This window comes from Gopherus flavomarginatus, chromosome 3 (genome assembly GCF_025201925.1).
Source record: "Gopherus flavomarginatus isolate rGopFla2 chromosome 3, rGopFla2.mat.asm, whole genome shotgun sequence".
Taxonomy (NCBI): Eukaryota; Metazoa; Chordata; order Testudines; family Testudinidae; genus Gopherus; species Gopherus flavomarginatus.
Genome location: NC_066619.1, coordinates 72,235,663 through 72,255,599, shown reverse-complemented (window position 1 = coordinate 72,255,599; position 19,937 = coordinate 72,235,663). Strand labels below are relative to the sequence as shown.

Below are 19,937 nucleotides of genomic sequence, written 5' to 3'. Positions count from 1 at the left end.
CTACTTACATCATGGACAGATTGAGTAACCAACAAAAAAGTACTGGCGATTATTAGAACTCAGAAAACTCTAATCAGAGATCTTATAAAAAAATATGTTTTACATGCAGGACACACTTTAAGAAGTTCAGTGCGCAACGTATGTTTATGGACATGAGAAGGGAAAATTGATGGCAGAACACGAGGAAGAAAGAACAAAAAGGATCTCGGATGGACAATGTGGTATTCTGGGTGCCTCAACAAGATTACACATCCATAAAAAGATTAGCAGAGCATCATACAGAATGGGCTACCAGCTGCAAACCTCCAACAATGGAGATGACTCTGAATAAGAAAGAAACTACTTAAAAGGTAAACCACTTGAAAATACAACACACAAACAATTCTGCTGGCGTGCCCACAGAAAGTGATTATATATTTACAAGTTCTTCCTATACTCAAGTTACTTAGCTCACAAAAGTTGAACTGCAAAATGTATGATAAATCCTTTGTGACTTTACAAGTTACCAAAACAAAGAACAAACCTCAATTCTCACCAGGAATTGTGTATACTCATGAAAGATTTTCTCAAAACCAACATTTCTCAAAAGAACTGCAATCAGATCTTTCAACTCCCTCATCACAGGCCAGGTCACATAACATACTGCAGTCCCAAACTTACCTCCCCCCACACCTACAGTGCAGGAGCACTAAAAAACGTGAACCCCAACATTCCAAGCTCTCTACTGACCCAAATTTTAGGTATTTTAGCTTAAAGCCACTCACACAGGGACCTAGCCTTACAGCAAAGGTGGAGGGGGGGCAGTTATCCTTCTTAGCATGTCACAGTAACAGTAATTTCTAACGCTCCTTCCAATAACGACACCATATCTTAATTATCAAATTCACTTTACCCCACTTGTACTTTTTATTAACTTGCTATTGACTATCGCAACGGGCACCACTGGAATAGCGAGCAAATTTCGTTTCTGTTTTTCCAAGCAGTTTCACTTTCAACTATTCTATCATTAGCACATCGGTGCAATATTGGGCTCCAAACGCAAAGCTAGAGGGCGGCGGCAGGGGCCCGGCTCAAGGCGCCCCGCGGGGGAGCGAGGAGGACGACGGCGGGGAGCAGGGACCCGGCTCAAAATGCCCCGCGGCCGAGGGGTCAGGGGCCCGTCTCAAGCCATGTGGGGGCGGCTCAAGGCGCCCCGAGGCGGCGGGGGGAAGGAAAGGACGACGAGGGGGGAGGGGGGCAGGGGCCCGGCTCAAGCACTGGGGAGGCAGGGGGGCCCGGCACAAGGCGCCCCGCGGCAGAGAGCGAGGGAGACGGGGGGGCAAGGACTCGGCTCAAAATGCCCCGCAGCCGAGGGGGCAGGGACCCAGTTCAAGCCGTGGGGCGGACAGGGGCCCACCTCGAACCGTGGGGCGGACAGGGGGGCGGCTCAAGGCGCCCCGCGGCGGGGGGGGCGTGGCTCAAGGGACCCTGAGGCCAGGAGGGGCAGGGGCCCGGCTCGAGCCGTGGGGCGGACGGGGGGCGGCTCGGGGGCGCAGGGGCCCGGCTCGAGCCGTGGGGCGGCTCGGGGGCGCAAGGGGCGGACAGGGGGGCGGCTCAAGGCGCCCCGCGGCGGGGGGGGGGGGCTGGCTCAAGGGACCCTGAGGCCAGGAGGGGCAGGGGCCCGGCTCGAGCCGTGGGGCGGCTTGGGGGCGCAGGGGGCGGACAGGGGGGCGAGGAGAGAGGCACCTGGCTCAAGGGGCCCTGCGGGGGGGGGGGCAGGGGCTCGGCTCGAGCGGTGGGGCGGCGAGGGCGGCAGGGGCCCGGATCGAGCAGGGGGGGCGGCTCAAGGCGCCGCGCGGCCGAGGGGGCGGCGAGGGGGGCAGGGACCCGGCTCCAGGGGCCCCGCGGCAGGGGAGAGGAGCCCGGCTAGACCCGTGGGGAGGGGGAGGGCAGGATCTCCGTTACCTGCACAGATCGTCCAGGACGCTGCTGGGAATCTCGACCCGTTTGGTCTCCATGGGGAAGCGCGGCTCATCCCGACGCCACAGGGCCCGCAGGAACAGTGCAGGGGGGCGGGGAGACCTCACACAACACGAACCCCCGACGGAGCAAGGGGCGGGGCCAATCGCTTCTGTCCCACTCTCGCTGGTGTTGGGCGCAGGCCCTCTCGTGGGACAGACACCCTGCTCCACCAACCACCACTGCTCGCCCGTGAGCGACGCGAGACCGTTCAAACGTCATCTTATTGTCAAACCAATCATCGGGAGAGTTAGTGTGGCGGAATTGACCAATCCCCGGTGAGACACGGTAGACAGACACTGTGGTAGGTTCTCTGGGCATGCGCAGTTTCTCTTTTAAAGTGAGCGTGAGCGGGTTTGTGTGGCTCCCGTTTGCCGCGGAGAGGGGAGGGGCCGCTTGCTCCGTTCCCGCGGCTCTTCCTCACAGCGCTCAGCCCCGCGAACGGGGAAGCTCGTAGCGTTCCCGCTCCGGCCAATCCTGGGGGCTGGGCTCCCTCAACGCAGGGCGCCGCTCCGCTAGCAGCCTGGAGGGGCGGTCATAGCAGGGCTCAGCTGAGAGGTCACCTGCAAGCACCGGGGTGGGGGTGGGTATTTGAACATGCCCTGGCCGCACCCCACTGTGCCTCCTCACACCGCATCCTGGCCTTACTTGACTCCGTGCCCCCAACCCCACTTACCTAGAACTAAGAGACCCCAAAGAAATAAAACTCCCATAAAACATCGCACCGAGGCCCCCTCACCCGGCAGTGACACTCCGCTGAGACACGGAGAGCGAGCGAGCAACAAGGCAACGCAGCATGGAGGATTTATTCCTTACAGCACCTGCAATGTCCTCTCGCATCAAGTATTTCCTTAAAGGAGAGGCCTGGGGTCCTGCACATTGTCATACTAGAATACCCCCACCAGGAACTCTTTGTCAGGGTTGAGAGCATTATGAATACCAGAATCTGCTTACCTGTTGTGCTCCCTTAAAACCTCTCAGCGTTTGCTATACACTGAAACGGAACACCAACATGCTTACAAAACAAATTTTTTTTAATCACTTACTTAGGCCCCATCAACACTGGAAAGCTTCTGCAGAGTAAAGCAGCTTTGAGCACTGTAACTCCCAAGGCATACACACTGCCAAACCACTTAGTGCAAGGAAACTGTGTAGATGCAGCGCTCTAAAAATACCACCCGACTGAGAGGCTAGAGCTTTCTGCACCGGGACTACATAGAATGTTTTTTCCATTGTGAATTCTGATACATCATTTGCTGTCTTTAAAGAGAGAATATAAAACCTCTAATAACTCATTTTTGTTATTTCATTTTCTTTGCCATAAATATTTTGAAGCTTAAGTTCTGTGTTGGTCTGATGCTGCAGATTCAATACATGTTTAAAATGTATTACCGACACACAAAACCTTAAATTAGAGTGAATAAATGAAGACTCAGCACACCACATCTGAAAGGTTGCTGACCCCTGATCTAAATTCACATAAAACAATTTCTTGTAGAACTACAGCCACCAAAGGCCGTCCACTGCTCTTTTTTACTATTTAGATGACACTGCAAAGAAGGGGCATGCTTCAGCTGACTTCAGCTACAGCAGGAGGGGCCAGTAATTGCAATTCCCTGGCATTTAGAGTAAAAGCCTATAACTTACAGCCTGCTTCTCAGAATTCCTTTTTTGACATTCCCATGAACCCTAGCTCCTCTGTCTGTGACTCTGCTTTGGTTAGGTACCCACACTCACATATAGCTTAGCCTGTTCCTCACTAATGTTTGCCTGATCTCCCTCAGAGTTCCCACATGTCCAAAGCTTATCTGAAGAGTTCTAAGATTTCTGGCTCTAGAAAACACTGCAGCTGTGCTGCTGTAGTGCTTCAGTAAAGACACTACCTACACAGACGGGGGGCAGAGATACTCTACATCCCCGAGAGGCAGTAGCTAGGTTGATAGGAGACTCCTCTCATCATCCTAGCACCTTCTAGGCGGGGGTTAGGTAAATTTAACTGCATGGCTCAAGGGTGTGGATATTTCACATCTCTGAGCAACATAGTTATACTGACCTAATTTCCTTCTGAAGACTAGGCCTAAGATATTTGAAGAGTTGCTTTTTAGATTAAGCTAGAGTGCATTTACAATGACTCCTGTAGCAGTGATGTGATGGGGACAGTTAAATTGGGCTAACATCTCAACTTATTTCAGAGAACCCCCTCAATAGCCTTCAGATGATCATAATCTTCACTGACTGCTAAAATAAGCTGAGCTGTCAGTTAAAATAAGATAACACCCAGATCAGTTCTGCACAGCCTCACATACAAGTCCATTCCCAAGCTCATACCAGTGTTTTCTCAATGCAGGTTTCACAGTCTCAGGGCTTTTCAAGTGCCTTTCACCAGATGATCTATTCAGACCTTCGCTTGAGAGGGGTGGGGTTCGAGCAAGCTGTGGTAGAAGTCATTTCCCTTCAAACTGCAGTTGGTTGTCCTCTCCCAGCTTGTATATTACAATTTAAAAAGCTGGGTTCTTAGGGATAAGTATGCCTGCACTTCATGGGGAGGAGCAGAGATAAAGAGGACCCACTATCTTTTCAGAGGGGATGAGGGGAGATAGAAAAGCAGCTTTTATAATCTCTACCCTGTGTGAAGGGGGCAAAGTGGGCTGTAGCCCACGAAAACTTATGATGAAATAAATTTGTTAGTTTCTAAGGTGCCACAAGTACTCCTGTTCCTTTTTTTTTTAAAGAGAAAAGTAGTGGGAGACAGATATATTAGCCCCAGGCTAAACAAATCCCTGTTTCCAGGATAAGTAAATGGCAGCTGCTCCAGTTCAGTTAAGACACCTGGGGCCAATTAAGATCTTTCCAAAAGGCAAGGAAGATATCTAGGTTGATTGGGACACCTGAAGCCAATTAGGGGTTGTCTGAAACTAGTTAAAAGCCTCCCCCAGTTAATCAGTTGGGCATGTGTGTCAGGAGCTGTAGGAGAAATGAAACAGTACAAACCATATCAGGTGCAAGGTGGGAAACCCTGAGGTAATGGTGAAGTAGATATTAAGGAAGTGGGGGCTGCTGTGGGGAAGTGGTCCAGGGAATTGTACATGTCCTATTTCCAAAATGTCAGCTACCATAACTGCTATTATTAGGGTCCCTGGGATGGAGCCTGGAGTAGAGGGTGGACCTAAGCTTCCCCCTGATTAATCACTAAGACTGTCAGATGCATGTAGTGGAAATTTCCAGAGACAAAGTGGGTAATCACCTACGAAAGCTTATGCTCCAATACATTTATTAGTCTATAAAGGTACCATAGGATTGTCGCTTTTTATGAAGAATCTTCTTCACCCACAGCTATCTCTGTACCTTCCCCTGAGGAAAACCTTCATTAGGGGATTACTTTAAAGCATATCAAGAATCTTTGAAAAAAGATTGGCTAACTCTGTAGAGGTTCCTCTGGAACTTATTCAAGACAAACTATATGACATTTTGCAACCCACCACTCAAGGCAGAACACTCCAACCTATTAATAAGGGAATTCTTGAGCCTGCCAAGGAATTACAAACTACTTCAGAGAGCTGGATGGAAGTAACAAATTCCACCTAAAGAATATGAATATTTTTATTTGCACCTACCACCACAGAATATCAGGATTGGAAGGGACCTCAGGAGATCATCTAGTCCAACCCCTTCTCAAGGCAGGACCAATCCCCAACTAAATCATCCCAGCCAGGGTTTTGTCAAGCCTGACCTTAAAAACCTTTAAGGAAGGAGATTCCACCACCTCCCTAGGTAACCCATTCCAGTGCTTCACTGCCCTCCTAGTGAAAGTTTTTCCTAATATCCAACCTAAACCTCCACCACTGCAACTTGAGACTATTACTCCTTGTTCTGTCACCTGCTACCACTGAGAACAGTCTAAATCCATCCTCTTTGAAACTCCCTTTCAGGTAGCTGAAAGTAGCTATCAAATCCCCCTCTTATTCTTCTCTTCTGCAGACTAAACAATCCCAGTTCCCTCAGCTTCTCCTCATAAATCATGTGCTCCAGCCTCCTAATCATTTTTGCTCTCCTCCACTGGACTGTTTCTAATTTTTCCACATCTTTCTTGTAATGTGGGGACCAAAACTGGACACAGTACTCCAGATGAGGCCTCAGCAACATTGAAAAGAGGAGAATGATCACGTCCCTCAATCTGCTGGCAATGCCCTTACTTATACAGCACAAAATGCCATTAGCCTTCTTGGCAACAAGGGCACACTGACTCCTATCCAGCTTCTCTTGCACTGTAACTTCTAGGTCCTTCTCTGCAGAACTGCTGCCGAGCCATTTGGTCCCTAGTCTGTAGCAGGGCATGAGATTCCTGCGCTTAGGACAGAAGACTCTGCACTTGTCCTTGTTGAACCTTATCAGGTTTCTTTTGGCCCAATCCTCTAATTTGTCTAGGGCCCTCTGTATCCTATCTCTTCACTCCAATGTATCTACCACTCCTCCAATTTAGTGCCCTCTGCAAACTTGCTGAGGGTGCAGTCCACATCATCCTGCAGATCAGGGATTGGCAAACTTTGGCATGTGGCCCGCCAGGGTAAGCCCCCTGATGGGACGGGCCAATTTGTTTACCTGCCATATCCGCAGGTTCGGCCGATCATGGCTCCCACTGGCTGCGGTTTGCTGCTCCAGGCTAATGGGGGCAGTGGGAAGTGGCACGGGCTGAGGGATGTGCTGGCTGCTATTTCCCACTGCCCCCATTGGCCTGGAGTGGTGAACTGCAGCCAGTGGGAGCCGCAATCAGCCGAACCTGCGAATGTGGAAGGTAAACAAACTGGCCCGACCCGCCAGAGACTTACCCTGGCAGGCTGCCTGCCAAAGGTTGCCGATCTCTGCTCAAGATCATTAGTGAAGATATTGAACAACACTGGCCCCAGGACCAACCCTCAGGGCACTCCACTTGATATCAGATGCCAACTAGACATGGAGCCATTGACCACTACCTGTTGAGCCTGACAATCTAGCCAGCTTTTGATCCATCCTTATAGTCCCTTCATCCAGCCCATACTACTTTAACTTGCTGGCAAGAATACCGTGGGAGACCATATCAAAAGCTTTGCTAAAGTCAAGGAATAACAACTGCTTTCCCCTCATCCACAGAGCCAGTTATCTTGTCATAGAAGGCAAACAGGTTAGTCAGGCATGACTTGCCCTTGGTGAATCCATGCTGGCTGTTCCTGATCACTTTCCTCTCCTCGAAGTGCTTCAAAATTGATTCCTTGAGAACCTGCTCTGTGATTTTTCCAGGGACTGAGGAGAGGCTGACTGGCCTGTAGTTCCCCAGATCCTTCTCCTTCCCTTTTTAAAAGATGGGTACTATGTTAGCCTTTTTCCAGTCATCCAGGACATCCCCAGATCACCATGAGTTTTCAAAGACAACAGCTAATGGTTCTGCAATCACATCAGCCAACTTCTTTAGCACCCTTGGATGCAGTGCATCCGGCCCAATGGACTTGTACTGATCCACCTTTTCTAAATAGTCCTGAACCATTTTTTTCTCTCCACAGAGGGCTGGTCACTTCCTCCCCATGCTGTGCTGCGCAGTGCAGCAGTTTGGGAGCTGACCTTGTTTGTGAAGACAGGGGCAAAAAAAGCATTGAGTACATTAGCTTTTTCCATATCCTGTCACTAGGTTGCCTCCCTCATTCAGTGAGGGGTCCACACTTTCCTTGACTTCTTCTTGTTGCTAACATACCTGAAGAAACCCTTCTGTTACTCTTAGCGTCTCCTGCTAGCTGCAACTCCAAGTGTTATTTGGCCTTCCTGATTTCACTCCTGCATGCCTGAGCAATATTTTTATAGTCCTCCCTGGTCATTTGTCCAATCTTCTGCTTCTTGTAAGCTTCTTTTTTGTGTTTAAGATCAGCAAGGATTTCACTGTTAAGCGAAGCTGGTTGCCTGCCATATTTACTATTCTTTCTACACATTGGAATGGTTTGTTCTTGCAACCTCAATAAGGATTCTTTAAAATACAGCTAGCTCTCCTGAACTCTTTTCCCCCTCGTGTTATTCATCCAGGGGATCCTGCTCATCAGTTCCCTGAGGGAGTCAGTCTCCTTTTCTGAAGTCCAGGGTCTGTATTTTGCTGCTCTCTTTTCTTCCTTGTGTCAGGATCCTGAACTTGACCATTTCATGGTCACTGCCTCCCAGGTTCCCATTCACTTTTGCTTCTCTGTTTGTGAGCAGCAGGTCAAGAAGAGCTCTGCCCCTAGTTGGTTCTTCCAGCACTTGCACCAGGAAGTTGTCCCCCTACATTTTCCAAAAACTTCCTGGATTTTCTGTGCACTGCTGTATTGCTCTCCCAGCAGATATCAGAGTGATTGATGTCTCCCATGAGAACCAGGGCCTGTGATCTAGTAACTTCTGTTAGTTGCCAGAAGAAAGCCTCGTCCACCTTATTTCCCTGGTCAGGTGGTCTATAGCAGACTCCCACCATGACATCACCCTTGTTGCTCATACTTCTAATCTTAATCCAGAGACTCTTAGGTTTTTCTGCAGTTTCAAACCAGAGCTCTGAGCAGTCATACTGCTCTCTTACATACAGTCCAACTCCCTCATCTTTTCTGCCCTGCCTGTCCTTCCTGAACAGTTTAGATCCATCCATGACAGTACTCCAGTCATGTGAGTTATCCCACCAAATCTCTGTTATTCCAATTGCATCATAATTCCTTGACTGTGCAGGACTTCCAGTTCTCCCTGCCTGTTTCCCAGGCTTCTAGTGGTCACTGCAGTGCATGAAAGGTCTAAGCAGGCTTATATTTATCACCCCACAAGGTAAAATGAGCCAAGGATATTGGATCTGTTTGGCCATAAGGTTTATTCAGTGGCATCTCTTCAGGTCAGGATTGCAAACTACTTGTGTATAATTACATTTGGCTCGCATAGCCAATGGAACAAAGTTGCAGACTTTTCGAACAAGTTACCTCCAGATCTGAAGGATGAATTTAAATTGATTTGCTCAGGTCAATTTTTTTTTTTTTTTTTGCAAAAACTTCTGTGGACACAGAATGGCCATGGGAATTTCCATGATAAAGGTCTCATGGTTATCTGCACCTGGTCTACCTAAGGAAGTTAAAAATGTAGTGTAAGTCTTATCCTTTGAGGAAAGGGATCTATTCAGTCTGTGGGTGGAGGGGGGAACCCAGATGAAACAATGCATTCTGTGAAGGATTCTAGGACTACACTCTGATCATTAGGCCTCTCCACCTCAAGTTTGAAGAGAAAGCAATATAAGGCACAGTTCTCTTCAAGGCAGAGATCTCAACCATACAGTTGGTCTTACCATTATCAGAAGCAACAAAATCAGTTTTAGAAAGTGAGATTCTAAAAGAAAGACAGCCTCTACTCAACCAGCTCATTCTCAGAGGCAACAAATTTGATGCTTTGATCAAAAATGTACTACACTAGGCTGTGTGAATCTGTACCCTTCCCTCTTTTGGTACCCATTTTTCCTTTTACAAGGGTACATGGACTTCAATACCTTTGGACTGTTGAATCTTACAGGTCATCCAGGATAATTTCATACCATACCCTCCCCACCCCAGTTCATCTTTAGGGAGCAATCTCACATGAATCTCATGTGTCAAGAAATACTATTCCTATTGGTGTTAGATAGCTTGGACAAAAAGCAGTATTTGCGATATTATCAATTGAACAAATACTCAGCTAACTCACTACCTCATCTAATTTGTTTGGGAATCAATTCTCTTCTTTGGGCTTGATCTTGTGAGGTGCTTAGCACCTCCTGAGAGATGCTGAGCAGCCTCAACTTCCACTGACTTTTAGATAGATGCTCACCACTGTGCAAAAGTAGGTCCAGTGCTTTCATCAACCTGAGCATCTTTTTTCTGAAACTGATTCTATTTGGAAGTTCCATAGACCCAACATTATGTTTTGTGTGTGCTATCAGCAGCTCCAGGAAGTCAACTGTTCAGTTTAAAGCTTGATTTAGTACTGTTCCAGTAGTATAAACTGACTTACTGACAGTCATTTACATTACAAGGCTAGAATAGATACAATCATCAGTATATATTTTTGTAAGGGTGGTCATCAAGGAGGTCTGCATATAAAAACCTAAGAATGGTTATTCCGAGTCAGACCAGTGTCCATCTATCCCTGTATCCTGTCTTTTGACAATGATTAGTGCCAGATGTTTCAGAAGGAATGAACAAATCAGGGCAACTGAGTGTCATCCAGTGCCAGCTTCTGGTAGTCAGAGGTTTAGGGACACACAGAGCACGCATGGGGTTCAGTCCCTGACCATCTTGGCTAATAAGCATTGATTGACCTACCTATCCACCAGGAACTTAAAAAAAAATAAAAATTTTTAAAAAGCACAGTTATACTTTGGTATTCACAACATCCCTGGCAACGACTTCCACAGGTTGACGGGTGGGAGCTCAGTGGTTTGAGCATTGGCCTGCTAAACCAGGGTTGTGAGATCAATCCTTGAGGGGGCCATTTAGAGATCTGGGGCAAAAAAAATATAGTTGGGGATTGGTCCTGCCTTGAGCACGGGGATGGACTAGATGACCTCCTGAGGTCCCTTCCAACCCTGATATTCTATGTTTCTTTAAACCTGCTGCTTTCATTAGGTGACCCCTGGTTCTCATGTTATGTGAAGGAGTAAATAATGCTTCCCTATTCACTTTTTGTACTTTCTTCATGATTTTCTAGACCTCTCTCATGTTCCCCCTTGAGTAGTCTCATAACTAGAACAGCAGATGTTATTTCAGTTTCTTTATATTGTTTGTCCATTTTATAGTATTATGCAAACAAACATAAGAAAAGCAAACTAAAAAACATTCAGGATAATAGTAGTAACAAGAATTAGATGCTCCAACCATCTACCCAAGTAGAAGAATGCATAGTTATAAAATTAGATGAGAATTGTAATAAGTATTTCCACAGATCTTTGCAACCTTGAAACTCTTAGATTAATCAATAAATGTTTACAGCATGTGATGCTGTATGGAATCTGGGGGATACTTGAGGATATTAGGATTATCAATACTGTAAAATTACAATGAGTTGTGCCAGATATGCCTTGTAAGCTATTTGTTAGATATGATAATCCATTTGTGTTTGTATCACCTTTGTATTATGAGTTATAGGTATGTATGTCTATATTTCAAATCTGTGCTGTGCTATGCATCTGAGTGACACCTCCAGACAGTTTGGCAGCAGCACTGCCTAGCCTGCTTGATCACTCCTCAAGGACAATCAACTATACAACTGACCCACTGAGAGAAGGCAGAGGATACACCTTATGACTCAGCAAGGCATACAGGGACATGCCTATGGACAGAAAAGGCTTCCAAGCCATGTGCCAGGCAGTTTGTGTTTGAAACAAAGGAAGCACAAGCTGCATGGCAAAAGAATATAAAAGGCAGCTGCATCATCTCTATTTTGTCTTCAATCCTGCTTCTCACCTCTGGAGGAACTTTGCTACAAACTGAAACTCTGAACAAAGGACTGAATGACCCATCCAAGCTGTGGATGTGTTCCAGAGGGACTTTCAAGCCAGCAAACTCACCAATACTGCTAGGAACCTAATATATGGACTTTGAAGTCTTTGTATGTATGTGACTGTTTTACGACTTAACATCTCTCCTTGTTTTTTCTTTATAAATTTTTAGTTTTAGACACTAAAGGATTGGCTGGCAGCGTGGTACTTTGGGTAAGAGCCAAACCTAAACTGACCTGGTAATGGAGCCGACCTTTTCGGGTCAGAAGAACTATTTGCATATGTGAGCAGAGTTATTTTAAGTAATTTCTCATTTTACTGGTCCTAGGTGCTGATGGGGAGTGAGAGACCTGGAATGCTATAAGGGGCTGCGTGATTGCTTTTTCTTGCTTCTTGATAACCAGTGTGGGGGATCAGAAGCACAGTTTGTGACTGGTTGGGGAATTTAACTTTGGTGTTACTCCCGAGACTGGAGACTATCTGCGCTCCCTTTTTCAGCCTGCCCTGACCTTGGCATTTCCAGTGAAGGCTGCCCCAGGCAGCATGGGTCACACTATGCACCAGGTAGTTGCTCTCCATTTTACAGACTTGGGGGGTAGCAGGGAGAGGAGGCAGAGACAGATACTTGTACAAGAGCTCAGAGGGAAAACAGTGCCAGAGCCAAGATAAAGTAATACATTTTTTAAATAGCTGAGGTATGATCCTTATTTCCTTTCACAGGCAAAACTTCCACTGAACTCAATGGAAGTTTGTCCTGCCGTAGGACTGCATATTTGCTATGCAAATATATAGATAAGCCTTGCCTCATCTATCTGCCTTAAGCACTCAGCAGTGAATGTGTCAGCTGGAGCAACTACAGACTTTATGTAGTAAGGATTAAGTGATTAATTCCATTTTCCATGAGTTCTCATTTGAATGATAAATTACACTACATTTTCCCACAGGAGTCCCTGCCTCATTTAATGCACAAGATGGATGAGTCTGAGAAAGTCAATCTGGCTTGTGTGAAGTCAGCTACTGTCTGTAGGTTCCTTGCCTCATCTGTTGCAGAAGATAGAAGGTGGTGTAGTGAATGAGGCCGGGAACTGCAAAAAGAGAAACTTTTTATATAGCATACAACCTAAGAGCTAGTCCTCACAGGATAAAGACCACAAGGAACTCCTAGAAAAATGAAAAAATGGTTCAAGATGCTTAAGGACATGGAGGTGGTTGATGTCAGCTTTGAAAATGCACTTGATAGGAATGCTTGGTGACAAAGATCAACCCCACCACTCCCAATTGATGGGTCAAAGTGAAGGCACAAAAGAATAGTAAATCCTCCAGGAAGTGTAGAGATACCATCCATCCTGTACACTCTAGATGCAGTCTTTGGTTTACCACAACAGACTTCCTTCCTGCTGGAACAGAGAGAAGGACAGGACAGTCACAGGCTGCAGCTACACTGAATTATAGGATGTCTTGTTACATCGTTTCTTTACTCTCTTGACTAAGGCACAGAAGCCCTAGATCAGGCCTGCACAACTCGTAAAGCAGCAAGGGCTATATTACTCCAAAGAAAACAGTTGAGGGCTGAATCCCCCAGCTGGCCCCCCCAAAACACATCCCTGTCCCATCCCGAAACATATCCCCTGCCCCAGTACCACTTGGCCCTGTGGAAACACCCCCAAAGTATAAAGCCTCGCCATCCCTGCCTGCTCAGCTCCTCGTTCCCCCCATGAAATAAGGGGAGGGGAAAAGGGATTTTCTGGGGCTATAACCTAAGGGGAGGGGAAAGGGGGGCAGGGTGAAGGGATTGGATGTGACTGTCCAACACACAAACACAGGGGCCATAGGGAGCCCAGGGGGGAAGGGGCAGTGTGGTAGGGGCCAGGGAGGGGGAAGGTCCCTGGACCAAGGAAGGGGGCAGCAGTGGGGGAAGGGCAGGTGCAATAACAGACACGTCTCCCCCAGGGATTTCCTGGCTGCCCACAGACAGTTCAACACATCCCCATCCCACCCCCCAATCACTACGGAGGCTGCCCTGGGAGCAACCAGCGCAGTAGCCGCCCTGACCCCAACCAAAGGGAGGGGCTGGGGGGGGTCTCGGCCTAGTCCTCCCACGCCCCCGAGCTGCGGCTCAAGCCCAGGCTGCGTACCCCTCCCCTCGCTCGGCACTTACTGGCTCTGCCTCGTGCCCAGCACTTCCCGCCTCAGCAGGCCCCGGAAGTGACACACCCGCTGTACACCAGGCGGGGTGTGGGGGGGATAGGAGACGGAGACGTGTGGTTCTGGCCGTTAGGGCGCTTGAAGCGTGGCGCATGCATGCAGGGCTGTGAGGCATGCCCCTACTGGCAGGGAGCAAACCCAGCAACCCCACCCCGCCACTTGCTCGCAAGCCGCACAGTGAGCCTACGTGGGCCACATGTGACCCAAGGGCCGCATGTTGTGCGGGTCTGCCCTAGATGTATGCTATGCATTCCGTACAGCTTATGGGGGAAAAAGCATGTTAGAGGATCATTGTGTACCCCTGCCAAAAATCTTACTTATGAGAGATAGACAGGACAAGAATACAGAATGAAGGGGAAACAATAGATGAGTTTGGGGTCACGTAATTAAAACTAAAGTCAGTCCTCTGAATATAGAATATTAAAAGACTCAGACTAGATTGTACTGGGGTGTAAATAGTAAGAATCCAGGAATGGTTAATAAGGGAGATGGATGAGACATAGAAAGGTCAATATGTATATGCCCAGCAGCAGGACAGACAAAAACAAAAAGCCCAGAGAAGGGCACAGAGCATATGACTGAGAGTAGTGTAGCTAAGCCAGCAAGGAAAAAGTTCATAGAAATTGAATTGGCCATAGAGAGGAACAGGGAATGTGGCAACTATTTTGCGTATAGGAAATATCCAGCATTCAGGCAGATATGCAGAAACTGTAGTAAGCCCAACCATTATGCAAAGATGTGCAGAGAAAGCAGGACAATGCATGTATTAAGGGCAAAAATGGCTTCCTCAAATTAAAAGGAAGAGCTGTTCATAAGCACAATAAGGAGGAAAATGACAACTCGAAAATTATCCAGTTAAAATGTGCACTATAACAGCGTCAGTCACCACTGAGGCACCTCTTCCTGGCAGCTCTGGGGATTAGGTCCTTCCAGATCTGACTCCCCTGCCTGTTGCTTGTCTGCATGCCTGGCAGTTTCCCCCTCTATCTGTGACTCAGGCCGCTCTTTGTGGCTGCTCTTTCTGGGATATCAAAGACCTTCAAGACAAACTATTCCAGGTAGTCTTCAAATCCACTACTCTAACTGTGCCACTTCCCCAGTGGGTGGTATGGGAATCCAGTCCCATCCTCTACTATGGGTTCCAACTGAGGGACTCTCTAATCACCAGCCAAGATCTGCAACATCCCATCTATTCCTTTTCAGTTAGACTTCATCATCAATCCAGGGTTATTTATCCACCTAATTCCCCTCATATGTTACCTACCTGGTTAATTGGTCCCTTCTCAACCTCATTAACCCTTTCATGCTAGTATCAGGTGAACACCCCATGACATGCAGAAATGGCATTTGTGTGACACACAAGTTAGATACTGGGGCACACGTAAATGTAATAACAGAAACTGAAATAGAGAGATGTAAGAGGCAGCTGAAAGTTGATTAGTTTAAAGCAGGGGTCAGCAACCTTTCAGAAGTGGTGTACTGAGTCTTAATTTATTCACTCTAATTTAAGGTTTCATGTACCATTAATATATTTTAATGTTTTTAGAAGGGCTCTTTCTATAAGTCTATAATATATAACTAAACTATTGTTGTATATAAAGTAAATAAGGTTGTTAAAATGTTTAGGAAGCTTCATTTAAAATTAAATTAAAATGCAGAGTCCCCCAGACTGGTGCCTGGGACCCAGGCAGTATGAGTGCCACTGAAAATCAGCTCGTGTGCCACCTTTGGCACGCGTGTCACAGGCTGTCTACCCCTGTTCTAAAGAATCTGTGAAAGATTACAATGCAGGAACAATTCCAGTACTGGGAGACTGCATACTTGTATTACAAAGGGAAAATGATGAAAATAAGAGAATGCAGTGGTACACGGAGACAAGCAACCATCTACACCCATACGAGGTGTTTGGTCTTGTTAAGAGGATGTATGCTATAGAGCAGTGGTTCTCAGCCTTTCCAGACTACTGTACCCCTTTCAGGAGTCTGATTTGTCTTGCATACCCTCAAGTTTCCCCTCACTTAAAAACTAATTGCTTACACAATCAGACATATAAATACAAAAGTGTCTCAGCCCAATATTACTGAAAAATTGATTACTTTCTTATTTTGTTTGTATGAAATTTTTAGTTTGTACTGACTTTGCTAGTGTTTTTATGTAGCCTGTTGTAAAACTAGGCAAATATCTGATGAGTTGATGTACCCCCTGGAAGACCTCTGTGTACCCACACACACCTCATTGAAAACTACTGCTATTGAGAGACAGAAAGACAATACAGAACCAGCTATGTAAGTATTAACAGTATCATATGACAATGTATTTGAAAAACACAGGTGCTTTCCAGTACCATACAAGATATGATGATCAAGAGAAGCTACAGAACCTGTAGTACATGCCACACAAAATGTTCTACAAGCCTTGAGAAAGAGGCTATCTGAGCTCCAAAACACAGCAGCAAATGGTATCATTCAGAAAAGATACAACAGTTTGGGTTCACTACTTAATAACTGTGGAGGAAAAAAAAGGAGGGGAACTATAGATTTCTTCCTACACTGGCCTTCCTTCAGGCCCATTCCCACAGCCCTTCCCTAGGGCTATTATAGATCTACCTCTCTCTAGACATTTAACAACCAGACAGAAACTACAGCATTCTTCCTCTTTAACTCCTCATCTGGGCTTCCTCCCCTTATGCTCAGCTACCATCTGGGCCTGGCCTAGCCTTCAGGTGCAACCTTAATCAAATTCTCTAACTCCAGTTAACCCTTTTAGTACCAGTATGGGCTATGTACCTCAGTAACATATTTAAAATATTTTGTTCCCTAGGGTTTACTTTGAATAGTTAGTACATAAAATTACAACTGCCTTGTTGGACTAAAAAGTAACAAAGAGTTCCGTGGCACTTTAAAGACTAACAGATGTATTGGAGCATAAGCTTTCATGGGTGAATACCCACTTCGTCAGACGTCATGACATCTGTTAGTCTTTAAGGTGCCACAGGACTCTTTGTTGCTTTTTACAGATCCAGACTAACATGGCTACCCCTCTGATACTTGTTTAGACTAGGATTTTAACAAAGTAATCATATTACTAACATATAATAATACATTTTTCCTAGTGTATATGTGGTCTGTATGTTCCCATCTCTGACTCTCTCTTCTTTCTTTCTTTTTGCCTCCTGCCTCCTCTGGCTGATCAAGAGTTTATATGCTGATGATCCTGCCTTTTAAAATCCATTTAGATCTTGTTAGTGTGTACAGTTGTCTGAATTTAACTTAAGGTATGACTTGAAACCATTTAGCTAAACCAAGACACTCTTAATTTAGTTTAGCTGAATCGATTACACACAGACTAAAGGTAAACTGAAGTAAGGACTTCTTACACCAAAATAAAAGTGGTCACACAAGGTTTGCACCAGTTTAACTAAACTAGTTTAATTATATTGGTATAAGTTTGAATATACACAATGCCTCAGAACCTGATTGTGTTGACTTGGTGTAACCCCTATATATGGACACTTCTTGCAGTTCAAGAATACATTGTAATGATTTCGCTTAAGTGATTATCAACTGAAATTTGTCATGCAGAAGGTCAAGGTGGCTGAGGTAATATCTTTTATTGGACCAACTTCTGTTAGTGAGAGAGACACACTTTGGATCTTACATGGACTCTTTTGAACTCTTCTTTGGGTCAGCTCAGGGTAAACTCAAAAGCTTGTCTCTCTCACCAAGAGATAATACCTCACCCACCTTCTCTCTCTAATATCATGGGAATGACATGGTTACAACAGCACTGCATATGTCACACAGCAAGCATCAGAGCAGGTAGTTTGTGTAATTCTGTGGTCAATGTTGTTCCTATTCTCGGATGGCAAGTGGAGACAGAACAGGATTTGATCACTAAAGAGAGAAGATAAAGTTGGAGAAAGAGAGTGAAAAGATTTAAAAAATTTATTAAAGTAAATGTTTGAAATGAAATATACACAGGTTGAGAGGGAAAGTACTGTACATCTGGGGTCAGGCTTGGGTTATGGGGGGTTACAGATACCATTTGCAAGGATGAAGAGATACATACATATTGCATAACTGGCATAGACCCAGATTGGGGTGCAAGGGTTTTTACAGTGTCAGTGAATAAGTGGGCTCGGGTTCGCCACCCATGAAATGAATAAGGAGTCAGAGATCCTGCGAGATGTGGCCCAAATCGACTCCTCCCTGCTTGCCCCCAGCAAAAGATCAATGCCCTCAACACCTTCCTGATCCCCCGTATCTCCTTTGTCCTCAGGGGATTGGCCGTGGCCAAGGTGCCCCTGAACAAGGCCGACAGCACCATCAGGACGCTGGTGAAGAAATGGTTCCACTTTCCCCAGACGGCGTACATGGACATCATCTACATTTCCCACAGACAGGGCGATGCCAGCATACCTCGGATGGGTGACCTGTGCGACGTGGCGGTGATGACCCATGCCTTCTGACTCCTGATGAGCCCGGACCCAACAGTGAGGCGCATCGCACAGGAATCCGTAAGGGGTGTGGTCAGGAAACGCATCACCAGGGCCCCCTCCGAGTGGGACATTGCCACTTACCTCAGCGGCTCCCTGGAGGCTGAGTTTGGGAGAGAGGGGGGAGACCTATCCTCTCTCTGGTCCCACACCCGCAACGCCTCAAGCTGCCTGGGTAAGAGGATCGGCTGCTGCTGGAAGTGGTGCGAGGAACGCCGGGAGCTGGGAATACTGGAGCCACGCATAAAGACCCCGGACCACACCATCGTCACCCCGACCGCCAGAGCCATGCTAGAAAGGTCCCTGAAAGATGCCATCCGCTACCACTATGCCGAGAACCTCAAGCAGAAGCCAGACCAGGGCAAGGTGTTTGAGGTGTCCAGCAAGTGGAACGCCAGTATCCACTTCCTGCCCGTAGGCAGCTTCACCAGGGTCGCTGACTGGCGGTTAATCCACAGGGCCTGACTCAACTGCGTTCCCCTCAACGGAGCCATCTGCCACGGCAGCCGGGACAAGCGCTGCAGGAAGCGCTACGTGAATGAGACCCTGCCGCACGTCCTGTGTGGATGCAAGCAGCACTCCGGAGCCTGGCAGCACCGCCACAACGCCATCCAGAACTGTCTAGTGAAAGCCATCCCACCGTCCCTGGGGAAGATCACCATCGACTCTGCCATCCTCGGGACAGACAGCCAACTGCAACCCAACATCGTCATGACGGACGCAGAAAAGAAGAAGGTCCTCCTGGTAGACGTCACGGTGCCTTTCGAAAACCGATCCCCTGTCTTCCACGAAGCCTGAGCACGGAAGGAAAGAAAGAGGTGGAAATACAAGGGACTCATGAAAGAAGTTTTGCAGTGCTAGGTATATTGTCTGAGTCCTTTGCAAGAGGCACTTCTCCATAGACTACAAGAATTGTGCACTTGAGGTGAACAGATAGCAAGTGTGAAAAGTTATACCTTTGAAGGGAGGTAGTGGTACTTACATTTGAAACATTCCCAGGTATGGATAATAAGAAGCAAAGCCTCCTGAGAAAGCTGTCGTCATTTGGCCATCATGGCCAATTCATCTTTTTCTGAATGTTTATGGCTTACAGAGATTTGAGGGAGGTCTGAAATCCTTTAAGTCAGAAGTTATAAAGCTGAGTCACATGAGTAAATGATATCAAGGAGCTTCTAGTAAGGGACCAGGGCTAAAACAAAGGGGTTTAGTAGTCAGCAGGCCAACAAAGCTTCCAAGATTGCATCATACTTTGTAAATTACATATTGTTAGCAGAGCCGCTGTTTCCATTTAGGTGACCTAGGAGGTCACCTAGGGCACTAGGATTTGAGAGGGCGCATTTTGCCACCCGCGGTGGCAATTCGGCCGTGGGTCCTTCACTCGCTCCAGGACCCGCCGCCAAAGTGCCCCGAAGACCGGGAGCCGTGGAAGGACCCCCCTGCCGCAGAATTGCTGCCAACGACCAGGAGTGCGGAAGGACACCTGCCTAGGGGGCCAAAAACCCTGACGCTGCTCCTGATTGTTAGCAGAGAAAATGTTCTAAACCTGTGGGAGACCTGACTTCCAGGTCATGCATGCTTCCCAGTAAAAGCACAGTCATTTTAACACAAACTTTGTTCTTCCTCACCTCATCCCTTCCCTAGTTTGTTACCCTGACTCATTGCTTCAAATTTATAATTAGATTGTCAGCACAGACTGTGATATCTGTATACAATTTTGGGTACTGTAAGCCCTGTCAAAAGTAAACA

The 19,937-nt window shown here is 46.9% G+C and overlaps 1 protein-coding gene across 5 annotated transcripts in view; it reads right to left on the bottom strand.

Annotated features, from left to right (window-relative positions):
- The window catches only part of DCP2 (decapping mRNA 2), a 32,975-nt gene extending 30,853 nt beyond the window's left edge, over positions 1–2,122 (bottom strand). For 2 of the 5 annotated variants that reach the window (XM_050945906.1, XM_050945911.1), the window contains exon 1: positions 1,945–2,122. Coding sequence is in view for 4 of the 5 variants with exons in the window: in XM_050945911.1 (XP_050801868.1) it covers positions 1,945–1,997 (53 nt within the window). In the remaining variant the exon portion in view is untranslated. The remainder of the gene's footprint in view (positions 1–1,944) is intronic. The other 3 variants (XM_050945909.1, XM_050945908.1, XM_050945907.1) reach the window with 2 other exon arrangements.
- Between the last annotated feature and the right edge of the window lie 17,815 nt (positions 2,123–19,937).